We start from the raw sequence: 19617 nt of genomic DNA, 5'->3' as shown, positions 1-19617 counted from the left end.
TTTGCCTTATTTTTTTTAACAAGCTAACCCTAAAGAAGTTTCTTTGTAACTGTGATCCTAGGACCTGGAGATAGCAGCAGAGTTCATATTTTCAGCCCCAGTTAGAGACCTTCTGGACGTTCTGAAATCAAAACAGTATGTTAAGGTAAGTATTAAAGATGGTATAATTGGAATATTATGCCTTTCTTGTTTTTTTCTAAAACGGGAAAACCTTCTCTTCATGGTCCGTGTAGTAAATATTTTAGGCTTTGCTGGCTATATATTGATCCCAGTAATAAGACTTTCTCATAATTTTTCAATGAAATAATCAGAAAAACAAAGTTTTTTGTATTTACTAACTTACTATTAGAATGCAGGTAAAGTAGCCAAATATTTATTCATACTGTATTAAAATTAGTTGGGATGCCTGGGTGGCTCAGTTGTTAAGCGGCTGCCTTCTGCTCAGGTCACAGTCCCAGGGTCCAGGGATCGAGGCCGGTGTTGGGCTTCCTCCTCTGTGGGAAGCCTGCTTCTCTCTCTCCCTCTCCCCATGCTTATGTTCTCTCTCTCGCTGTCTTTCTCTCTGTCAAATAAAGAAAATCTTTTTTTTTTTTTTTTTTTAAGATTTTCTTTATTTGACAGACAGAGATCACAAGTAGGCAGAGAGGCAGGCAGAGAGAGAGAGAGAAAGAGGAGGAAGCAGGCTCCTTGCTGAGCAGAGAGCCCGATGCGGTGCTCGATCCCAGGACCCTGAGATTATGACCTGAGTCGGAGGCAGAGGCTTAACCCACTGGGCCACCCAGGTGCCCCAAAATAACTGAGTTTTTAAAAGATTTTATTCATTTATTTGAGAGAGAGGAAGAGAGCATGCACATGTGGGTGTGTGTACCTGGGGAGATGGGACAGAGAGAGAGGGGGAAGCCGACTCTCCACTGAGCAGGGAGCCCGATATGGGGCTTGATCCCAGACCTGAGCCAAAGGCAGATGCTTAACTGACTGAACCACCCAGGCACCCCTAATAATTGATTTTTAAGTCGTTTTTTTGTTTTTACCCTCACATTTTCTGAAACACTTCAGAGTTTTTACAGGGACTTGGGCCTTCAGTGCCCGACTCATCACTAGAGCCCCTTTCTGAGTCCTCATCTTTGCTACCGTTTGTTTGAGACTTAGTACTTAGATTCTGTGTGGGGCGCGTCGCCGGGCCGGCCGGAGACCCCCACTAGGGGCTGAGCAGGATGGCGAGTGTCGCGAACCTGGAATGCGCAGAGGAACGACACCAGGCTCGGGAGGTCTGTCGAAGCAGGATGTCGCTTTATTGAGCAGGGCAGCGGCTTATGTGGGGTGAGGGAAGGGAAGTGAGGTCAGCAAAGTGGGGGCCAATGGGATGTGCCGTGTGGGCGGGCGTTGGGAGAGACACGCCCTGCAGGGGGTGGAGGCTCGCGGGAAACGAAACTGATGGGAAACCGAAACCGCCACTTTGGCACCTTTGTGGTCGGTCATGTGGGTTCCCGATCCGGAAGAGAAGGCCACCCGGCGCCATCCTAGCCTCTTGGGGCCCAACATCTCCCCCTTTTGTTTTTGTATGCATGACTTCTGACTTGGGTCGCCGGCGGCGGGCCTTCAGGCTTACCCGTCATTGGGGAATCACACTGCTTTGGTGTACCCCCTGTCTTCGGTTGCTCTGCGTCCCCCGCCGGTCTTACCCATCATTGAATATCATGCCTGTATGGGGGTTTGGTCCCTGACCTGGCGTGGGTTGTTCCTGCAAGGAATCCCATCCGCCATAGGTCGTGAGACTATTGATGGGGCCCCTCGTAGGACTCGTTGTCACGGGTGGCCAGTCTCTGGTATTGAACATGGACGTTCATGAGTTGAATGGCCTCCACTCTTTTTTGGACGAATTGGGCAATCTTATTGATAATACAGGGGCCAAAGGTCAGCAGGAGAAGTAGGGTTAGGATGGGCCCCAGGAGGGGGAGGAGAAAGGGAAGTAAGCCATTAAAGCTTGTCCAGAAGGGGGAGGTCATCAGGGCGTGGCGGCGCTTCTCTAGGTCCTCCTGTAGCTTCTTGATTTTGTCTCGTACAATACCCGACCGGTTGGCAAAGAAACAACATTCCTCCTGTAAAAACAAACATATGCCTCCCTTTTCGGCTGTTAATAGATCTAAGCCTCACCGGTTTTGGAGGACTACCGCAGCCAGCGAGTCCATCTATGTTTGGAGGTCAAGGATGGTCTCCGAGACTGCACCCAAGTCATTAATCATCTGTCGGGATAATGTGTTATAGTAGTGGAGAGAGGTACCTATCCCGGCAGAGCCGGTTGCAACTCCCGCAGTGATCCCTAATCCCAGCATGATGGGGATGGCCTGGATGGCTCTTTTGGAGCGCCCTCCGAGACGATCGAAGGCAGGAATCGGAAGGCTCTGATTGTTGGGAATAATGTTGAGATCTGGCAGAAGCCAAGCTAAGGCACAAAGGCCAGTCCAATTAGTGGGGAGGAAGCTGAATGCCTGGTCCCCACAGACGAATACAGTGGCATTGGGGGGGCAGAGTTGAGTATTGTTTACTGTGGTGTTTTGGTCACAGTAGCTGGGGTCAATAGCCCCGAGGTCAATATTAGAGCCATTGTCCGCCAATGGGGGCGTCCAAAGACAGGTGACATTAGAAGAGAGGGGGGATATGTAGGGCATGGGGTCCATGGCAGGACAGAAGATTGAGGCTGGACGGGCTTACGGCCCTGTGGGCAGTTTCTCTTGAAATGCCCCTCTTGTCCACAACCAAAGCATAAACGAGGTGAGTCCGTGGGTGGGACTGCAGGGATGTTTGCTGAATGGCGCAAACGAGGGTCTCAAGGCTCTCCTGCTGGTGCTCCTTGAGGGCAGCGGCCATAGCTCTCGCTTGATGCGATGTAGAGCCAATGTCTTTGGTTGCAATAACCCAGCGGTCCATGGACCTTTCTTTTAAGCCCGCACAGGCCATTCTATGGTCACGGGTCATACCTTCCCACACTGCCATTTTTAGAAAATGGTCCCTAAGGTCCCCTGGGGGGAGTTTCTTTTTGATGGATTTTTCCACCCGGTCGATAAACGAGGGAAGGTCCTCATTAGCCTTTTGATGTAGCCCCAAGATGGGCGACTCAGAAGGCCCTTCTTCGAGTTTATTCCAGGCGGCGAGGCCCGCGGCTCGCACCTGATCTTGGTATGGGGGAGGAATGGCAGCCTGCTGAATACCGGAGGCATATTGGCAATCCGTTCCAGTAAGCATTCCCATGGTGATCGGGATGGCAGGATTGGCACGGGCATTCCTTTCTGCAATTTGTTGACATTCCTCCTTGTATAGGGTAGTCCACTTTATATACAGGGCGCCCGGAAGTACGGCCCTGGCCAGCGAGCGCCAGTCTTCCCCCGTACAGGGAGAATATGCAAGTCCTTGGAGGATGGTTTCGGTCCAGGGGGCATTAGGCCCATCCTCCAGAACTGCCTTCTTAAGTTGTGGTGTTCCGAAGGAGGAGGGCAGTATGGAGGCGGAGGGGTAGGTGCTGACGGTTGGATAAAGGGGTTAGTAGAAGGGGGGCGCGCAGGGGGGCCCTCAGCCAGAGATCCGGGTTGGAGGTCCGGGGGCCAAGGAGCCGCGTCAAAGGGGTCTAGCAAGGGGTAGAACCTCTTTGGTTCAACAGGGGGGTCGTTTTTAGAAGAGGACTGCCCCATAACTTATGGGGGTACACTCACCCGTTGACCGATTGGCCCGTCAGCGGAAGAGACTCCTCACACGGGGCACCAGTTGTGGGGCGCGTCGCCGGGCCGGCCGGAGACCCCCACTAGGGGCTGAGCGGGATGGCGAGTGTCGCGAACCCAGAACGCGCAGAGGCTTATATGGGGTGAGGGAAGGGAAGTGAGGTCAGCAAAGTGGGGGCCAATGGGATGTGCCCTGTCGGCGGGCGTTGGGAGAGACACGCCCTGCAGGGGGTGGAGGCTCGTGGGAAACGAAACTGATGGGAAACCGAAACCGCCACTTTGGCGCCTTTGTGGTCGGCCATGTGGGTTCCCGATCCGGAAGAGAAGGCCACCCGGCGCCATCCTAGCCTCTTGGGGCCCAACAGTTCTGTGTATGATATTGTTCCTGGGCGTTTGGTCCCAGGCCCACAGTTTTACCCTCCCTGCAGTCACTGTGATTTGCACAACAGTGTCACGTATGTGCTCCTTGTTAAAGTGATCTTTAAAAGGCTTCTTAGGATGTCCCCACCAAAAATGATTAGTGACTCCGTACTAATTTTTTTTGCCTTTTTGCTTAGTCAGGTGACCTTCCGTAAGCATCACAAAGTAGCACTGACAAGCTGCTTTAGGCTGGCGTTCCTCCCCTGACGGGTGTTTTCTTGCTTCTTGAAAATAAAGCAGTTAGAGGACGCTCAGTGAGTGGAGAAGCCTTCCCAGGCCTCCCGCACAGCACTCCCGTGCTCCGCCCCAGCCTGCCCCAGTCCTGCTCCAGTCACAGGGGACTGGGGCTCCCTGCAGTGTCCTCAGCACTGGCTCCCCGCACCCACTTGTCTTTGTCTAGTTCTGTATATTTCAAATAACACTTTTATAACATGTGACATTCCCCAGTCTAAGACGTGGGATCATTTCTTCTGCAGGTACAGATTCCTGGCTTAGAAAACTTGCAGGTGTTTGTTCCAGGCAATCTTGCCACGGAGAAGAGCACTATTTTGCAGTTCCTCAATGCAGCCGCGGGAAAGGATTGCTCGAAAGAGTCAGATGACGCCCTGATTGATGCCCATCTCCTGCTCACCAAGCACAGTGACCGCACTCTGGGTCCGGAAGACAGCTGGGCCACGTGGGAAGCTCAGCCGGTCAAAATCGTGCCTCAGGTGGAGACTGTTGACACCCTGAGAAGCATGCAGGTGTGCCACTCCCAGTCCCATGTCCACGCCTCCCACCCCTACCTTGAAGCAGGATTACTTTCTGAAAATATTTTTAGGGAAAATAAGTTGTTAGCAGCTCCTGAGTGATTGGTTTAACTGCCATAGTCGTCTCAAGTGTAGACCTCCCCAAAATACGCCTCAATGTTCCAAAAATGTTATATCGCAACTTGTACTAAAACGTTCGTTCCTTCAAATTCTGTGTGTTAAATTGTATTGGATTATTGGGAATCTATATCTTTCCTTAGTTCAGCCATGATCTGTATGCTCATGATCTAAAAGGAATTCTCTCCCTCATTTAATTTGCAATTCAAAAATTCTGCTTCTTCACATACTCTGGTTTACTTGTTATTAGTTAACATTGTAGTAAAGGCTACAATGCTACCTACCCACCCAATAGGGATCCCATGGTGATTTGTAGAATTCATTGATTGAAACCCGTGGGAAGGCTCTCGTGTTGTCTGTGTTCCCCTTGGGACAGTGGTGCTGAGGGCTTGCGTGCGCCTCAGACGGGCGACAGACGGGCCCGACCAGCGTTGAGCACACTGGCTTACTGTCCTCTTGACTTCACACGATCTCTCCGCTTGTGCTCAGTGTGTCACCAGATGCTGCTCTGGCCACTCAGTTGTTGAAACCAGAATGTGACAGTTAACATAGACTCATCTTTTTACCCTGCCTGCTCATCACCAGCCCTAACACACCTGAAGTGTTTCCCGTCAGTGACACTTTCCCTGCAGCCAGAGCCACTGCCATGGTCAGACTTTGTCATCCGGGTCCTGACCCAGTCCGGTGTTTCACTTTCAGTTCCGTGCCTCCAGCCTCACTTTCCCTCCTCCAGGTCTGTGTGTGTGCGTGTGCACCACGTGCACACGTGTGTTTTGGTACTCTGAGATGACCGTTATACGTAACTCTGATCACATCACCCACACTTCTATGCAAGATACTGCAGTGACTGTCACTTAGAAGAAAAAGATAACAAAGTGTCGATTTTGTCTGTCTCGTGGAAGGCGACTCATCTCACCCTCTCTTAGTCCTGCATTTTCCAGCTTCACAGGCCGCTCCAACACACATACGCACATACACGAACACATGCACTCACACATGCACACACGCACACTGCTGCAGGAGTCTGAGTCACTCGCAGTTCTAGGATGTTTGAGAGACGCTGTGCCTGCACGATTCCATGGGATTCTTCCGCGTTGTGGGGAGACCTCAGACGGCAGTGCCCGCTGCAGCGCACGGCTCCCACCGCAGGCAGCAGCTGTGCTCGCAAACTCCTTCCTGACCCCGGGGCTCCTGGCCTGGCCGCCCTGACGAGGTTGGCGTTGTTTTGGGGCTAGGGATTGACCTAGAGCGGGAAGCAGGAGGTGGGTCTGTTTTTAAGCCCTGTGCTGGATTCTCCTCCCAGGTGGATAATCTTTTACTAGTGGTCATGCAGTCGGCCCAGCTCACCAGCCAGAGAAAAACCTTCCAGCCGTCCATCGAGGGACTCCTGACTCTCCGCCAGGAGCAGACATCCAGTCAGCCGGTCATTGCCAGAGCTTTGCAGCAGCTAAAGGTACATCACCACCACTCCGCCTGAGCTCCTTGATTCGTGTGTGGAGGTGGCACTGGGAAGGCTTTTGTGTGCGACAGTGTCATCCTACCCGAGGGACCTGAAGTCTTACGTGGCTGCTAACCATTCTCCCTCTTCCCGGTACACCTTGTCCCGTGTCTTCACTGCAGCCTCCCAGATCTCTCTGGGAACTGTAGAATGTTGGAATTGGAAGGGATAGAATTTTGATCAGATATGTGACTTCTGAATGGCCGCATGGTTGGTTAGTAGCCAAGCTGATACTGGAATTTAGGTCTCTTCACTCCTAATGCAGGTTTCTTTCTTCTTTAGCAGTCAGGAGTGTTTGCTAGAGGTACTCCAAATTAGTAACGTGTGACCAAAGAGGAGATTTATTTCTTTTATTTAACTGATGATAATCTAGCCAAATTAAATGTAGTAGAGTAAGACACTTGTAGACAGGCACTAGGTGTTCAGAGTTCAGGGCAAACCAGAGCCTCACCTTTTCCCATTATTTCCTGTTTTTGCCATGTCTGCCTTGTTTTCTGTTCATTGGTCTTGGTCTGAACCACACTTACCACAGCCCATCAGTTATACCAACTTCGTCACATTAGGGCTTGACTTCTTGAAGAAGAAGCACTTCTTGAAACCATAAGTAGTTTGATAAGCGATTGTTTCTTCTGTCAGGCTGACCTGTCTCATTTACCTAGAAACACGTTCTCTCATTGATTGCCATCCCACTTGAATGCCAGTGTAGGGGACTTTTGTCTTTTCTTTTAGTTTAAGTCCATAGACTGGAGAGTGCAGAATTCTGTAAGATACTGATTATTCTTGAGTGTAAGGAATTTGGTGAATTCAGTGCAACCTGAGCTAGCACTGAAGTACTGAACGGGGAGACATTAGATCCTCGTGGTCGCATCTGGGAGTTGCCATCGTGGAGGCATTTCACTTTGGAGGATTTCAGAAGATAAAAACTGGGAAGGAACACTTGAGCATCAGCGTCCCTGGGTCAGGGTACTGGGAATGCTTGCTGACTATCCAGTAGTCTGATTTGACTAGATCTTTTGTGTACGGTGGAAAGTCATGGAAGATAAGGCTGGTAAAATCAGGTAGGCAAAAATAAGGCTATCGAGAGCTTTGGGATTTTATTTTGTCTAAGCCTCAAAGAGTATTTGAATGTTTAGGAAGAATATTTCGGAAAAGCCTGTAGGAGGATTGCCCAGTGGAGACCATGTGTCCATATGTGTGTGTTTAAGGGTGAGTGGAAGGGGGTCCGGTTTGGGGTGATTATCGTCCTGCTTAGGGAGACAGCACAGCCTGAACTAGGACAGGGTTTTCCAGCCTCAGCAACATTGACGTTTTGGGTCAATAATTCTTTGATTTGGCAGTTGTCCTATTTCGTAGGATGTTTAGCAGCATCTCTAATCGCTACACGCTAGTCGCCAGTAGATTTCTTATCCTATCTCCCCAAGTTGACAACCAAAATAAGATTGCCCATGTCCCCTTGCGTAAAATTGACCCCAACTGAGACCCCAACTGAGAACCGCTGAACTAGGGAGTGGCAGGGAGACATGAAGGAAGATACAGCGTTCCTGTTGGATTGAATTCCTGTTCAGTGGAAATCATACTTCAGCTACTGCCCAGGGGAAAAAGCAGCTGGTGGTTGATACACAAAATATTAAAGATGAAAGCATCTATTCAAAGACCACAATGAGGCATTATCATTTCAAATGGATGTTTTTCTGCTTTTATTTCATAAGGTGTTAAAGAATACCTAATACAAATTAAAGCAAAATAAATAAAAAATACATTTCCTTTGTTTTTGAGTGACCAGAATAAATATGGTCAAAATATATCATGGTGGTTAATGTCTGTGATGATGAAAGAAATCTTCCTCTAAAATACAGTTAAGTACCAGGTGATTTGCTTTGTTTGGATTAATTATGGTTTGGGACTCTTTAGAATGATGCACTAGAGCTTTGCAACAGAATAAGCGATGCCATTGACCAAGTGGACCACATGTTCACTTCAGAATTCGATGCCGAAGTCGATGAGTCTGAGTCCGTCACGTTGCAGCAGTACTACCGGGAAGCGATGATTCAGGGTTACAACTTTGGGTTCGAGGTAGGTACAAAATAAGGGGAAAAGCACAGTGTAATTTCACAGTTGCTCTGTAACTTACTGAATGCGTGAGGAATCTTGTACAGCAAATCAGCTTACTGGTTGTAATCCCAGCTCGTCAGGAATGTCACCCTATCCATTGCTGAGTATCGCAAATGTTGGTTTCCTTTTAGGTTGTCAGCAGTTTCCCAGTTTTTATTTTGTGCTACTGTGTGTAAGCTCTCTACTTACATTTTAAAAGCCTTCTTGAAGAGATGTTTAATATCATGAAAGTGCATTCATAATTTAAACTTATGGGTAAAACATTGGTGAAACTGCATTTTAAGACATAATATCTATAACTCTTGATACTCTTTAAAAAAATTATTATGATGTCCAATTAGCCAACATACAGCACCTCATTTGTTCTTGACAAAGTGTTCAGTGAAGAGCACTGGCTGTTATACCCAACTAATCAATTGTTGAACTTTTCCTACTCTTGAAAATATTTGAGTTTTATTTGGTTTTTGCTTTTTGTTTTTAGAAAAATGACATTAAACATGAGGCATTGTAGTGTTTAGATATTTGTATTTGTATAGTCAGTACTTCTTTTGATATATATACAATATCTTCTTACAGTATCATAAAGAAGTTGTTCGTTTGATGTCTGGAGAGTTTAGACAGAAGATAGGAGACAAATATATAAGCTTTGCCCGGAAATGGATGAACTATGTCCTCACTAAATGTGAGAGTGGTCGAGGTACAAGACCCAGGTAATGACCTAGTAGATGTTTCCTAGAACTGCAAGTAAGTCAGTACTTCTGCTGCAGAGAGAGAGAGTGTGTGTGACGCTTGGAGCAGCCTGTGAAGCTGGAAAATGCGGGAATGAGAGGGATGTGGGCATGGTAGCATTTCATATGTATGTTTTATGTGACATTTCTGAACAGATGACACAAAAAGGAGCATTTTGAAGTCGTAGATGATAGGATTTGGCTTTGTTTTATTTTTAAATGAAACTATTACCACAGAAAGCCCCGGAATATTTGGATAACTTAAAAAAAATTGTTCCATAATGAGTTCATTTTTATGGGAGTTCAGTTTCCCTGGACAGGTCTTCTGATTGCTTTTTTTTTTTTTTTTTTTTTTTTTTTCATTTTTTTTAACCTTCCCTCATGAAATTTAAGCCTTTTTTTAATGTAAATGGAAACAAATCGGTAACCAGTGCCTTTATTAAGAAGCTGTTTGTCCTTTTTTTCTCAACACATGCTATAAATTTACTCAACCCCAGGCATTTACATAAAGTCAAAAAATGTGTTTTTTCTTAGATGATAATTTTCCAGATTACTTTTCAGCACTATTAAAACTACTACAGTGTTTTCTTCATTTTGTGACTCTTGAACTTCCTCATGTAACAGGTGGGCAACCCAAGGTTTTGACTTTCTACAAGCCATTGAACCTGCCTTTATTTCAGCTTTGCCAGAAGATGACTTCTTGGTATGGAATATTCTGGAGTTTTTTTATTATTATTATTATCATCATTATTATTGAAATAAGTTGATCACTGTTCGTGATTGTGTATTTTTGTATAGTTGTTCTTAAATATTTTTTCCTAGCGGTAATGATAACGCTGAAAGGTAAAGTACTTGTAACAGCGTAGTACAATATTCCATGCTCTTTCCTTTTATAACAGCATTGGTCAACCAGCCTAGTCAGAGGATAGCTGTGAAGCCTGGCACTTCTGAAATATTTGTCAGTTTCACATTTTATAAAGTGCTGAAGTATTAGTTGGTGCTTTTTAGCAGTTTAATGAAGAACAAGGATTAGCTGTTTCACTACATCATGCTTCATTTGAGAGCATGCCAGATGTTAAATATTATCATTGTTATTCCAGTACATTCCATCAGCTGAAAAAGACAATGGTCAACATGTGAATTCAATCCTCTTAGCCTCCGAATAGTAGAAATGATTATAGAAGTCCTTTGCTCGTGCATATTATTGCCTTATGGGGAGTTGAATGCTAACTCGCTTTTATTAATAAAAAGTGAGTGGCATATATTATTACTATTTTAAATTATGGGCCGTTTATGTTTAATTTTTATTTAGACTTATTGTCTTCCAAATGAACTTTGAAAGTATTTACTAAGGATAGCACAGCCTATTTCTTTTAATAGGTGGAAAGCTTGATTGTGCTGCTTGCATCCTTGAGAGAGTGTACATTCTTTCCTTTGTCCTCTCCCGCCCCTAGAGTCTTCAAGCCCTGATGAATGAGTGCATTGGCCATGTGATAGGAAAGCCACACAGTCCTGTTACAGGTTTGTACCTGGGTAAGACGGCCGTTAGAACATTAACCCTAGCACCTCCTGGTTTGGGCAGGCCCATCACCTTACAGGTGCAGCCCCTCACGCTGTGTCGAGAAGTTCTTTAACAATATCGAAGAAGATGACAGTGACAGGCATGAGGTGTGTTTATGGGGAACTCTGAACAGTTCTGAGTCCAGCAGGGAGAGGACAGTGCCAGCAGAGGATATGCACTGCCTCCAGCGGTGTTAGCTACACAGTTTAATTAATAACTAATATTTTGCACATCAACAATGATTCTGTTCACCCCCTTAAAAATCTCTTCTTCTGGGAAGGAAAGACTTGGAGAGACAGCTGTCTGTTAGGGAGCAAGGGCCTTTCCTGCCGTAGGTGAGTGAATGTAACTGCTCCGCCCCTTCCTCACCTCAACAGAATGTGTCTGTTTTCTCCTCCACAGCTAAGAATTTCGCCACTAACACTGTAAATTTTTCATTGATTTTACTTAAAAAAAAAAAATACAAGTTAAAGTTATGCTATGATATACTTTCATTATAGTTTTCAGTGACAGTTTAGTGTACAGTTTTATGGAGTGTGTTGAAACTTATAAACCAAGTAGATCCGAAAAAGACTGTGTCTTCCCCCATTCTTGAGATAGTTAGTAAAAGCAAAACTATTTATATCCAATAAACATTCAGAAATGAAAGCATAGAAATTTTGAAGCAGTTTAAATTATACAAAATAAAATAATTCATAAGTGGTAGACTTACTGAGCAGGAACTATATATTCAAGGGTGCTTGCTAGCTTCAAAAAATCTCGGAGACCAGGTTTTAATGCTTGGTTTCACTATCTTTAAAATTTACTTAGTTACTCATTTTATACCTTTTTTTTTCTCCAAAGTCTGTTATGAAATGAAAGTTACCATTTGTAAAACTCTTTGAATATTTTATATAATGTTATAGTTTTATAGCATTTCTATATTCTTATGGAACTTTTGATTAATCATATTATCCTAAAAACTTTGATTTTCTGATCTCCTAAAATATTTCACTAAGAATACATACATGATCAGTGATTGAGTAAAAATCACTTTTTTAAAAAAGATTTTATTTATTTATGTGAGAGAGAGTGAGAGAGAGCATGAGAGGGGAGATGGTCAAAGGGAGAAGCAGACTTTCCTCAGAGCTAAGAGCTCCATGTGGGACTTGATCCCAGGACTCCGGGATTATGACCTGAGCCGAAGGCAGTTACTTAACCAACTGAGCCACTTAGGCACGTGCTCTAAAAATCACTTTTTAAAAATACTTAACTATCATTACTTTAAAATTACTTATCCTGTATCATTATCATTTGTCACATTTATCAGTTTATCATTACTTTACATTTACATTACTTGAAAATACTTAACTATCATTACTAATATAATGATATAATAACATTACTAATATTATTATAATATACTTACTAATCATTTTCATGGTAGCATAATTGCAACGTGGAGGGGTGCCTGGGTGGCTCACTCGGTTAAGCGTCTACCTTCAGCTCAGGTCCTGATCTTGGAGTCCTGGGTTCCTGCCCCGCATCAGACTCCCTGCTCAGCGGAAAGCCTGCTGCTCGCTTTCCCCCTCCCCACCCTTTGCTCTCTATTTCAAATAAATAAATAAAATTAAAAAAAATATAACAACGTAGAAAGAGTATGTAGAGAAATGTAGAGAATGTACATGTAGAAAATTTCAAGGTAGAAAATACTACGGAGGAAAGCAAAAAGCAGTCGTGCTCCCACGGTGGAAGGGTAACCACTGCTAAGGCGGGATCACTCCTTACTCGTGGGCCTGTCCCCCAGCTGCTGGCGGGATGGCTGGTTACCGGGCCGCCGGGAGGCCAGAGGTGCTCCCTGTCTTCTGGGCCACGTGGCTTGGTGGAAACAGCACCGGCTGAGAGTCAGATTGCCAGACGGCCCGGTGACCTGGGGCTGCGCGTATGACATCGCTGTCACCGAGCCCGTCTGCAGGTGCTCATCAGGTGCTAACGAGGGCTCCGCATTTACGCTTCGTAAACCCCAGCGTTCTGTGCGTGGCGGCAGTCTGCCTCCGGTTTTGTGCTGTTTCCTCACCAGGGCACTTGGAGAAAGGGAGAGCAGCCAGCTGTCCTTCCCAATGCCTGCGGTCTTCCTCTCCCTCAGCGCTACCCTCGGAAGCCCCAGCAGCAGCCTGGTAGGCAGCCTGGGTTCCGCGCACTCCTGTGGTTGTGCAGGTGCGTGTGGCCCTGCCTCCTTTATGCTCCCGGCGTCACGCCAGCATAGACAGACAGGGCCGCCGCTTCTACTGCGTGAAAGTTGGATCCCGTTGGATATTCGTGTCTTGCTTTCCTTTCCTGGCGACTGTAGAAGTTCCTCTCTGTCGATGGGTCGCGATCCGTCTCGTTCTCCTTACTGGCTGCCTTGTGTCCGTTAAGGGTGTGTTCATAGTTCTTTGCACCGTTTCCTTGTGAACATTGGGTTAGTTTTTGCCATGAGAAACATCTCTATAGTAAATATCACTAGTGAAATTAGAAATTAGAAATCTATTTTATGTTTATTGACCATTTGGATTTTCTTTTTGGTGAAATGTCACAGTTTTGCAGCAGTTCGGTATATATATTCTGAGAAGAAATTCTTTCTGTCGTACATGAGGAATGGGGAAGTTTGCGTGCTTGTGTTCCAGCAGCACATCTTTCTTTTTTTACACCTCAAGGGGGAAATTTTGTAGTGATTTTTGGCTTCAAAGTTCCCACTATTTTTGCTGAATTAAAGACGTCACCTTCCTTCTGCAAACATTTTTATTGTTTTTTTTTTCTCTTTTTACCTTTGTTATTGGAGTTCTTTCATTTACTATTTTAATTGTTGATATAGTGAGCCAGAGACACAAATTGCCTGAATTTTTTCTTAATAATTGCTAGATTTTTGTTTTGCAAGTTTCCCCTTCAGATCTCTCCATTTTGGGGACTTCGGTCATTTCTGTGTTATGTTATTGACAACAAACTAACTAGAACCACAAAGAAGGAAGTATTTCCATTTAGGATAAAGCATATGTAGATGAAATAAAACATATGGAGTGAAATCATTCACATGAAGAGAAGAGATGACTTTTAAAAAATTAAGGAGGGTTAAGTAAGACTGAGTCAAAAGTAAGATTAAACGTGTAGGGACAAAATAGACAAAATGTAACACGTGTGCTGTGCTAGTGGTGTCTAGTTCCAGGAAAGAATTATCAGCGATTCTGTAATCACTAGGCAAAGGCCTTTTAAATTTTATCTAGTTGTTACCAGAATATTTAAACAAAGAAGAGAAGAAAACACATTCTAAGAAAGAATAACCCATTTATACCATGTCTGATCCTCCTTATTTGGTTTAAGGGAATTAAATAAAACTCTGTGTACTCGAAAATTGACTGTGGCCATCCCTGACTCAGAACCCAAGTGAAGTGTCAGCATGGGCCAGAATCTCTCTAAGAATGTAGCCGCTTCAAGAATCTTGATTAGAGAGATGCCTCATCTCAGTCTCCATCTGGGTCACATTGTTTATTTCATGTCCATTGTGTGCTTTCTCTCCAGGATTTCAGAAATATTTTTGATGGCTCAAAGTTTGAACATATAATAATACCTTTTATTAGTTCTTAAAAAATGCATATTCTACAATGTTTGTTTACATGATAATGACTTTCTTACTTACAGAACGGGTTTATTTTGGCCACCAGCAAAGTTAAGTCCCATCTCGTTTACGTGTAGTGACCTGCTTTGGCTTTTCCCTTTGACCCCTTTAACAAGTTGCCTTTGTCACTGTTGTCCCTGACAGCTATTCATCGGAACAGCCCCCGTCCTGTGAAGGTGCCGCGGTGCCACAGCGACCCTCCTAACCCGCATCTGATCATCCCGACTCCAGAGGGATTCAGGTATTTGGCGCCTGCCTAGCCAGTCACAGTCTGGATTCTTCTCTGAGGCGCACGCTCCGCTCTGCCAGCTTCTGGACGCTTGCTCTGACCACTGAGCGGGGTTTCTGTGTTCTCGTTCATACTGTTTTAAATGCTCTGAGTTGCACTTTCTCAAAGATAGACCACAGGGAGGGCCTTACTTGCAAGAGAAAAAGACATGCAGCTTTGCCACTGACTTGTGCCTTTCCAGGTGCCCTAGGTTCTCAGCTTGTTCTTAACCTCGAGCTACTAAATGCTGGCCAGCTTTGGAATAATTCTGTCTTTCTCTTTCTTTGAAAATGACCTTACAGAAACAAATTTGAGTATGCATAGATAATAAACATTTGAAAAATAATCCTAAACATCAGTGTAGAAGTGAAGAAAAACTGGAATGATCTTTCCAGTCTTGACTCTCATGTGTGTCTATAACCTTGAAGCAACTTAAATACAAAAGCGAGTTCTGAAACTCCAGTACAGAGTATCTCCCTTGAATCTGGTGGCATTTCTGCATCTGGACAGAGTGAGCCTTTTCTCTCCCCTGTAGAATCACTTTTTAAAAGTTAATTTTATTTGACCACAATTATTTTTCAAGGTAATTAGGAAAAGACCACAATTATTTTTCAAGGTAATTAGTTTTTTTCTTTTTTACACCTAGACCTGAATCTCAAAGGAAAATTTGCATTTTATATTTTTAAGTATTTTTTCACTTCCTCACCCTATTTTATTCTTAACTGAGAACCCCTGGAGAGTCCAGTCTGTTTTCTCGGCTGCGTTCCTGAAGCTTCTCCTCTCGTCTCAGCACCCGGAGCGTGCCTTCGGACGCGCGGAGCCACGGCAGCCCCGCTGCTGCTCCTGTCACTGCGGCCGCCGCCGCCGCCGCTCGCCCCGGCCCCTCGGGCAGCGACTCTGCACCACCCAAACCCGCCAGCAGTGCCCATGATACCAGGTAGTCATCCCCCACCAGCGGCATGCCTCCTCGGCCCCCTCCTGTGCACTTCCGCAGTGGGGGGAAGTGTCACCCCCGCAGGCTCGAGCACCCAGCAGCACAAGTAGATAATTTGCCTGATTAATATTTCCTCGGAGCTAACATTAACCAAAATGACCAGACTCCCTGCCAATAACAACTCTTCGGAGAGAGTGTCAGACCAAATGTTTCCACATACACCTGCTCCCCACCAAAGGGGACATGAGAATTTGGGCAAGTAGTGCCTTGAGGGGTCGGTCCCAAGGTAGCTCAGAGAAGGCTTCTAGTTAACACCATTAGGCGGGGATTTTTTAGAAGGATCACTTTTCTAACCAGATTGTCTAATTTATAGAATTATTGATTAGATGTAGTTTATGAAAATGGAAAACTGAGTTCACGGCGTTTGTATCTTTTATGGAGGACATATCCTTACTGGACAGAGCTGTCAGACACTTGGCAAGCGCCAGAAAGTGTCTCGCTTGAGTCTTCGGGATAGGTAAGGAGTGAGTTGCACTTCTTCCCATTCTAGTTAGTTTTGACAGAGGATTTTGTTCAGGTCTCATTTTTTTTTTTTTTAAGATTTTATTTATTTATTTGACAGAGATCACAAGTAGGCAGAGAGGCAGGCAGAGAGAGAGGGGGAAGCAAGCTCCCTGCTGAGCAGAGAGCCTGGTGCGGGGCTCGAACCCAGGACCCTGAGATCATGACCTGAGCCAAAGGCAGAGGCTTTAACCCACTGAGCCACCCAGTGGCCCCAAGATCTCATATTCCTAATGGAGAAAGGACAGTCGGTCACTCGTTAACTCTCCCCTTGTGTCTGGCAGAGGGGACACACCATCACTCTTCTCATCTTCCGAGAGAGTCAGATAAAACTCTGCAGGTTGAGGGTAATCAGAGAAAAAAAGATGAAACTGTGGTGAGACTCCGTGCCCTGTATCTTGCTCCAAAGAAAGAATATTAGTATGTTGTTGGTAGAAAGATCACAGACAGCTTTAGAATTGAAAGAAACACTAAAATGTTTTTAGACTTACTACAGTATAAAATTTCTACAAACATTTCCATTCTTCTCCGTTAAAATAACAACTGTTCCTAATTTGTAGTGATGAATGTTTATAACCTAAGAAAAGTTAACGCATTTTACAGCTGTCAGCCGAAACAATGAATAGTTGCCATTAGACAGATTCCCATTTACCTTCTTCATGTGACTGCTGAGAGCATTTCATGGCAAGTGTTTCCACATACACCCTCCTGTCTCTGAGAGAGGTACCGAAGCGATCTTTTTGTACATGTCACTGAGGGCGAAGGGAAGCCACTTCCTGTCCCGTGCAGACATAGGGGAGGAGAGCGCTCCCCCGTGACCTGCTGCGTCCGCGTTTGCACACCAGTCCTGTAAAACTAGAATGGGGAGGAACGCCCCCTGCTTCTTTCGAGGTTCTTGAACTATGGTTCAAGGCATTTGTGAGCTGGAGGTCTATGGTATTTTATGTGTATTTTAGTATAAAAGTGAAGTATGTGTGGTCAGCCTTCATGTGCATTTAGTCTTCAGCTTTGTGGAGGTGTTTTTCAGTCCATAGTGAAGACATTTCATAAATGTTCCTCATCTTTAGGATGACTCTGGACACAGGAATTTTACCACCACCATTGTGTGCCATCTTGAAAGCCCTTTTTTACAAAGGAGTCAAGTTCCCTTGACCGTCCGGTGGTGTGTCTGTGACAGTGAGCTGAGGACAGCAAGACCAGGTGGAGATGCACTTAGCCAATGGCGGTTTGCCTCAGTCCTGTGTTCGAGCCCAACTCCTGTTCAGTTTGACTTTGGGCCTCAGCCCCTTTGTGGGGGGCCTGTGCAGCAGACCCCGAGGTGGACGGCGCATGTCCTGCCGATGTCCTGGTACAGGCCAGGGTTTGTGAGTGTGCCGTGGGGGATGCTGAATGATGGCCGGACTCCCTGCGCAGCTGTGCGGCCCTTCCTGTCCCAGAGACCCATCAGCACTGGCAGGTCTTCCTCTGCCTCCAGCGTCCCGTGAATGTTTTGATTTGATTTGGTTTGACTTAGGAAATTGTTCAGGCTTCAGTGATCTTACCAGGGTTGATGGAACTTTTTCACGGTGTCTGGCTTGTCGGAGCTGGCTATGGCTGCTTTGCGAGACTGGTTGTTAATTTTTCAGAAATTTTGCAAGCCGGTTATTACACCACTGCGATTGTGGAACTCGGCAACTAGTAGTTAAGCATTCGCCAGCACACTGTTCCCTTTAAATGTATTTTTACCCTAGCAAAAATCTCGGAGGATGTGGGCTTGGCTCATGTTGTGTCTGGGAAATCAGGAAAATAGAGGTGTCGAGTGACCTCTTTGGCGTGGCGTGAGGAGTCACGTGTCTCTTCACTTCAACATCCATGACTTTTCCATGAAGTGGCCTCAAGACTTTTTGATGAACTCCGTGGCAATAGAGGATGTCCCCCTGTCTTCAGACTTAACAAGAATGATGCCAGATTTGAGAGTTTAGGGAAATAGAAAAGCATTGCATACTCCGTAATTTGCAAATGTCTTTTCAGTAGAACCCTGTCATCTTAAATCTATTTAGCACCTGATGGAAAAGAGCATAAATGCTACTATACTTCATAATATCACTTATACACACAGTACACACGAAACTTGTTACCAAACTCAGGCCATACTTATCTTGTTTACTTGAACTATAATTTTAACACTTCCCTCATTTAATTCTGGGTTTTACTCTTTACGGATTCATTCTGGATTTCTAAACACTCTTAACCTTATTCTGGAAAAGCAGCAAATTAACTTTGCTTTTTACATGCTAAGCTTCTTGCTCTTCTGCACCTTTGCTTGGCGACTGTTTGAAAAATCACGAGGGTACCCTTGCATTTTCCTATGAAGAGATTTGTAATCTTTTGAATCATGTAATAATTTTAGCACTGTAAGTAGAATTAAGTACATAAATCCATAGTATGATCAGAATTGTAAGTATTAGCCCTGTTTGGCTAATAATTTTGATCCATCCTGGGCTTAAACGTGGAGCTTTCCACATATGCCAGTAGCTCCTGACTATAAATCTTGTTTGTACTTTTGTTGTTTTTAACTTAAAACAGAGCGTTACTCAGTCAGGTTCTTGTGTGTCAGCAGCGGAGGATAAAAATCTGACTGTCCTGCCAGCTCCAGAGAAGGGTTTCTCAGTAGCAGCGCGTTCACTGTGGGAACATAATTCTGTATGTGGGGCTGCCCTTCCCATTGTCCTTTGCTCACTAGATGCCATATGTCCCCAGTGGGCAGAATTGCCCCTAGCTGAGAATGACCCCTCTAGAAGAATCTCAGGTCTTTCGAGTTCCATTGAATTGACAGCTCAATTTTTAAAAATCCCGAAACAGGGGTTCCAGCGTCCCTGAGAACGACCGGTTGGCTTCCATAGCTGCCGAGTTACAGTTTCGGTCCCTGAGCCGCCACTCAAGCCCCACTGAGGAGCGCGACGGTGAGTAGTGAGCTTCAGACTCTGGTCTCGACCTGCTGAATCCTCTGCCTCAGTTTACCACTTTCCATGCATTATGCCTTAGAAAGAAATGAAGAGTGAGAAAGAGGTGACAGAGTTCCCAGAGAACATTTGATGTTCAACATGTTGGCGTTTTACTATAAATGCCTTTTTAACTGTACTTGCATTTTCTAGGTCTACTTTTCTTGCGTTTTTTTAAAAAAAAAAATTATTTCTGATACTTTAATTGCCAGGCACTTTTATTTTCTTCAAAAATACAAACCTTCAGTAGGTTTGTTAGTGATACACTGTTATTATAATGCCGGGCCTCTTGAGTGGGGTCCCCAGAGAATCTAATTTATGCTCTGTTTTCTGATGTCTTGTTA

At 45.1% G+C, this 19617-nt stretch overlaps 1 protein-coding gene and 1 long non-coding RNA gene across 10 annotated transcripts in view; one reads left to right on the top strand and one right to left on the bottom strand.

Annotated features, from left to right (window-relative positions):
• Positions 1–19617, top strand: part of MAP3K4 (mitogen-activated protein kinase kinase kinase 4) — a 112986-nt gene that overhangs the window by 79616 nt on the left and 13753 nt on the right. For 3 of the 9 annotated variants that reach the window (XM_045080075.1, XM_045080076.1, XM_045080083.1), the window contains exons 9-18: positions 62–145; positions 4610–4876; positions 6303–6452; positions 8409–8570; positions 9186–9319; positions 9962–10040; positions 10792–10870; positions 14674–14770; positions 15588–15734; positions 19134–19234. In XM_045080075.1, the coding sequence (XP_044936010.1) occupies positions 62–145; positions 4610–4876; positions 6303–6452; positions 8409–8570; positions 9186–9319; positions 9962–10040; positions 10792–10870; positions 14674–14770; positions 15588–15734; positions 19134–19234 (1300 nt within the window). The remainder of the gene's footprint in view (positions 1–61; positions 146–4609; positions 4877–6302; positions 6453–8408; positions 8571–9185; positions 9320–9961; positions 10041–10791; positions 10871–14673; positions 14771–15587; positions 15735–19133; positions 19235–19617) is intronic. The other 6 variants (XM_045080077.1, XM_045080078.1, XM_045080079.1 and 3 more) reach the window with 3 other exon arrangements.
• LOC123392106 lies at positions 1270–3828 on the bottom strand. Its single transcript, XR_006606793.1, has 2 exons — positions 3708–3828; positions 1270–2099 (listed from the first exon to the last, which is right to left on the bottom strand). It is a non-coding gene; the product is annotated as an uncharacterized LOC123392106 (long non-coding RNA).

Source organism: Mustela putorius, unplaced genomic scaffold (assembly GCF_011764305.1).
Source record: "Mustela putorius furo isolate JIRA1106 unplaced genomic scaffold, ASM1176430v1.1 tig00000450_pilon_pilon_pilon, whole genome shotgun sequence".
NCBI lineage: Eukaryota > Metazoa > Chordata > Mammalia > Carnivora > Mustelidae > Mustela > Mustela putorius.
This window is presented reverse-complemented; position numbering and strand designations above follow the sequence as displayed.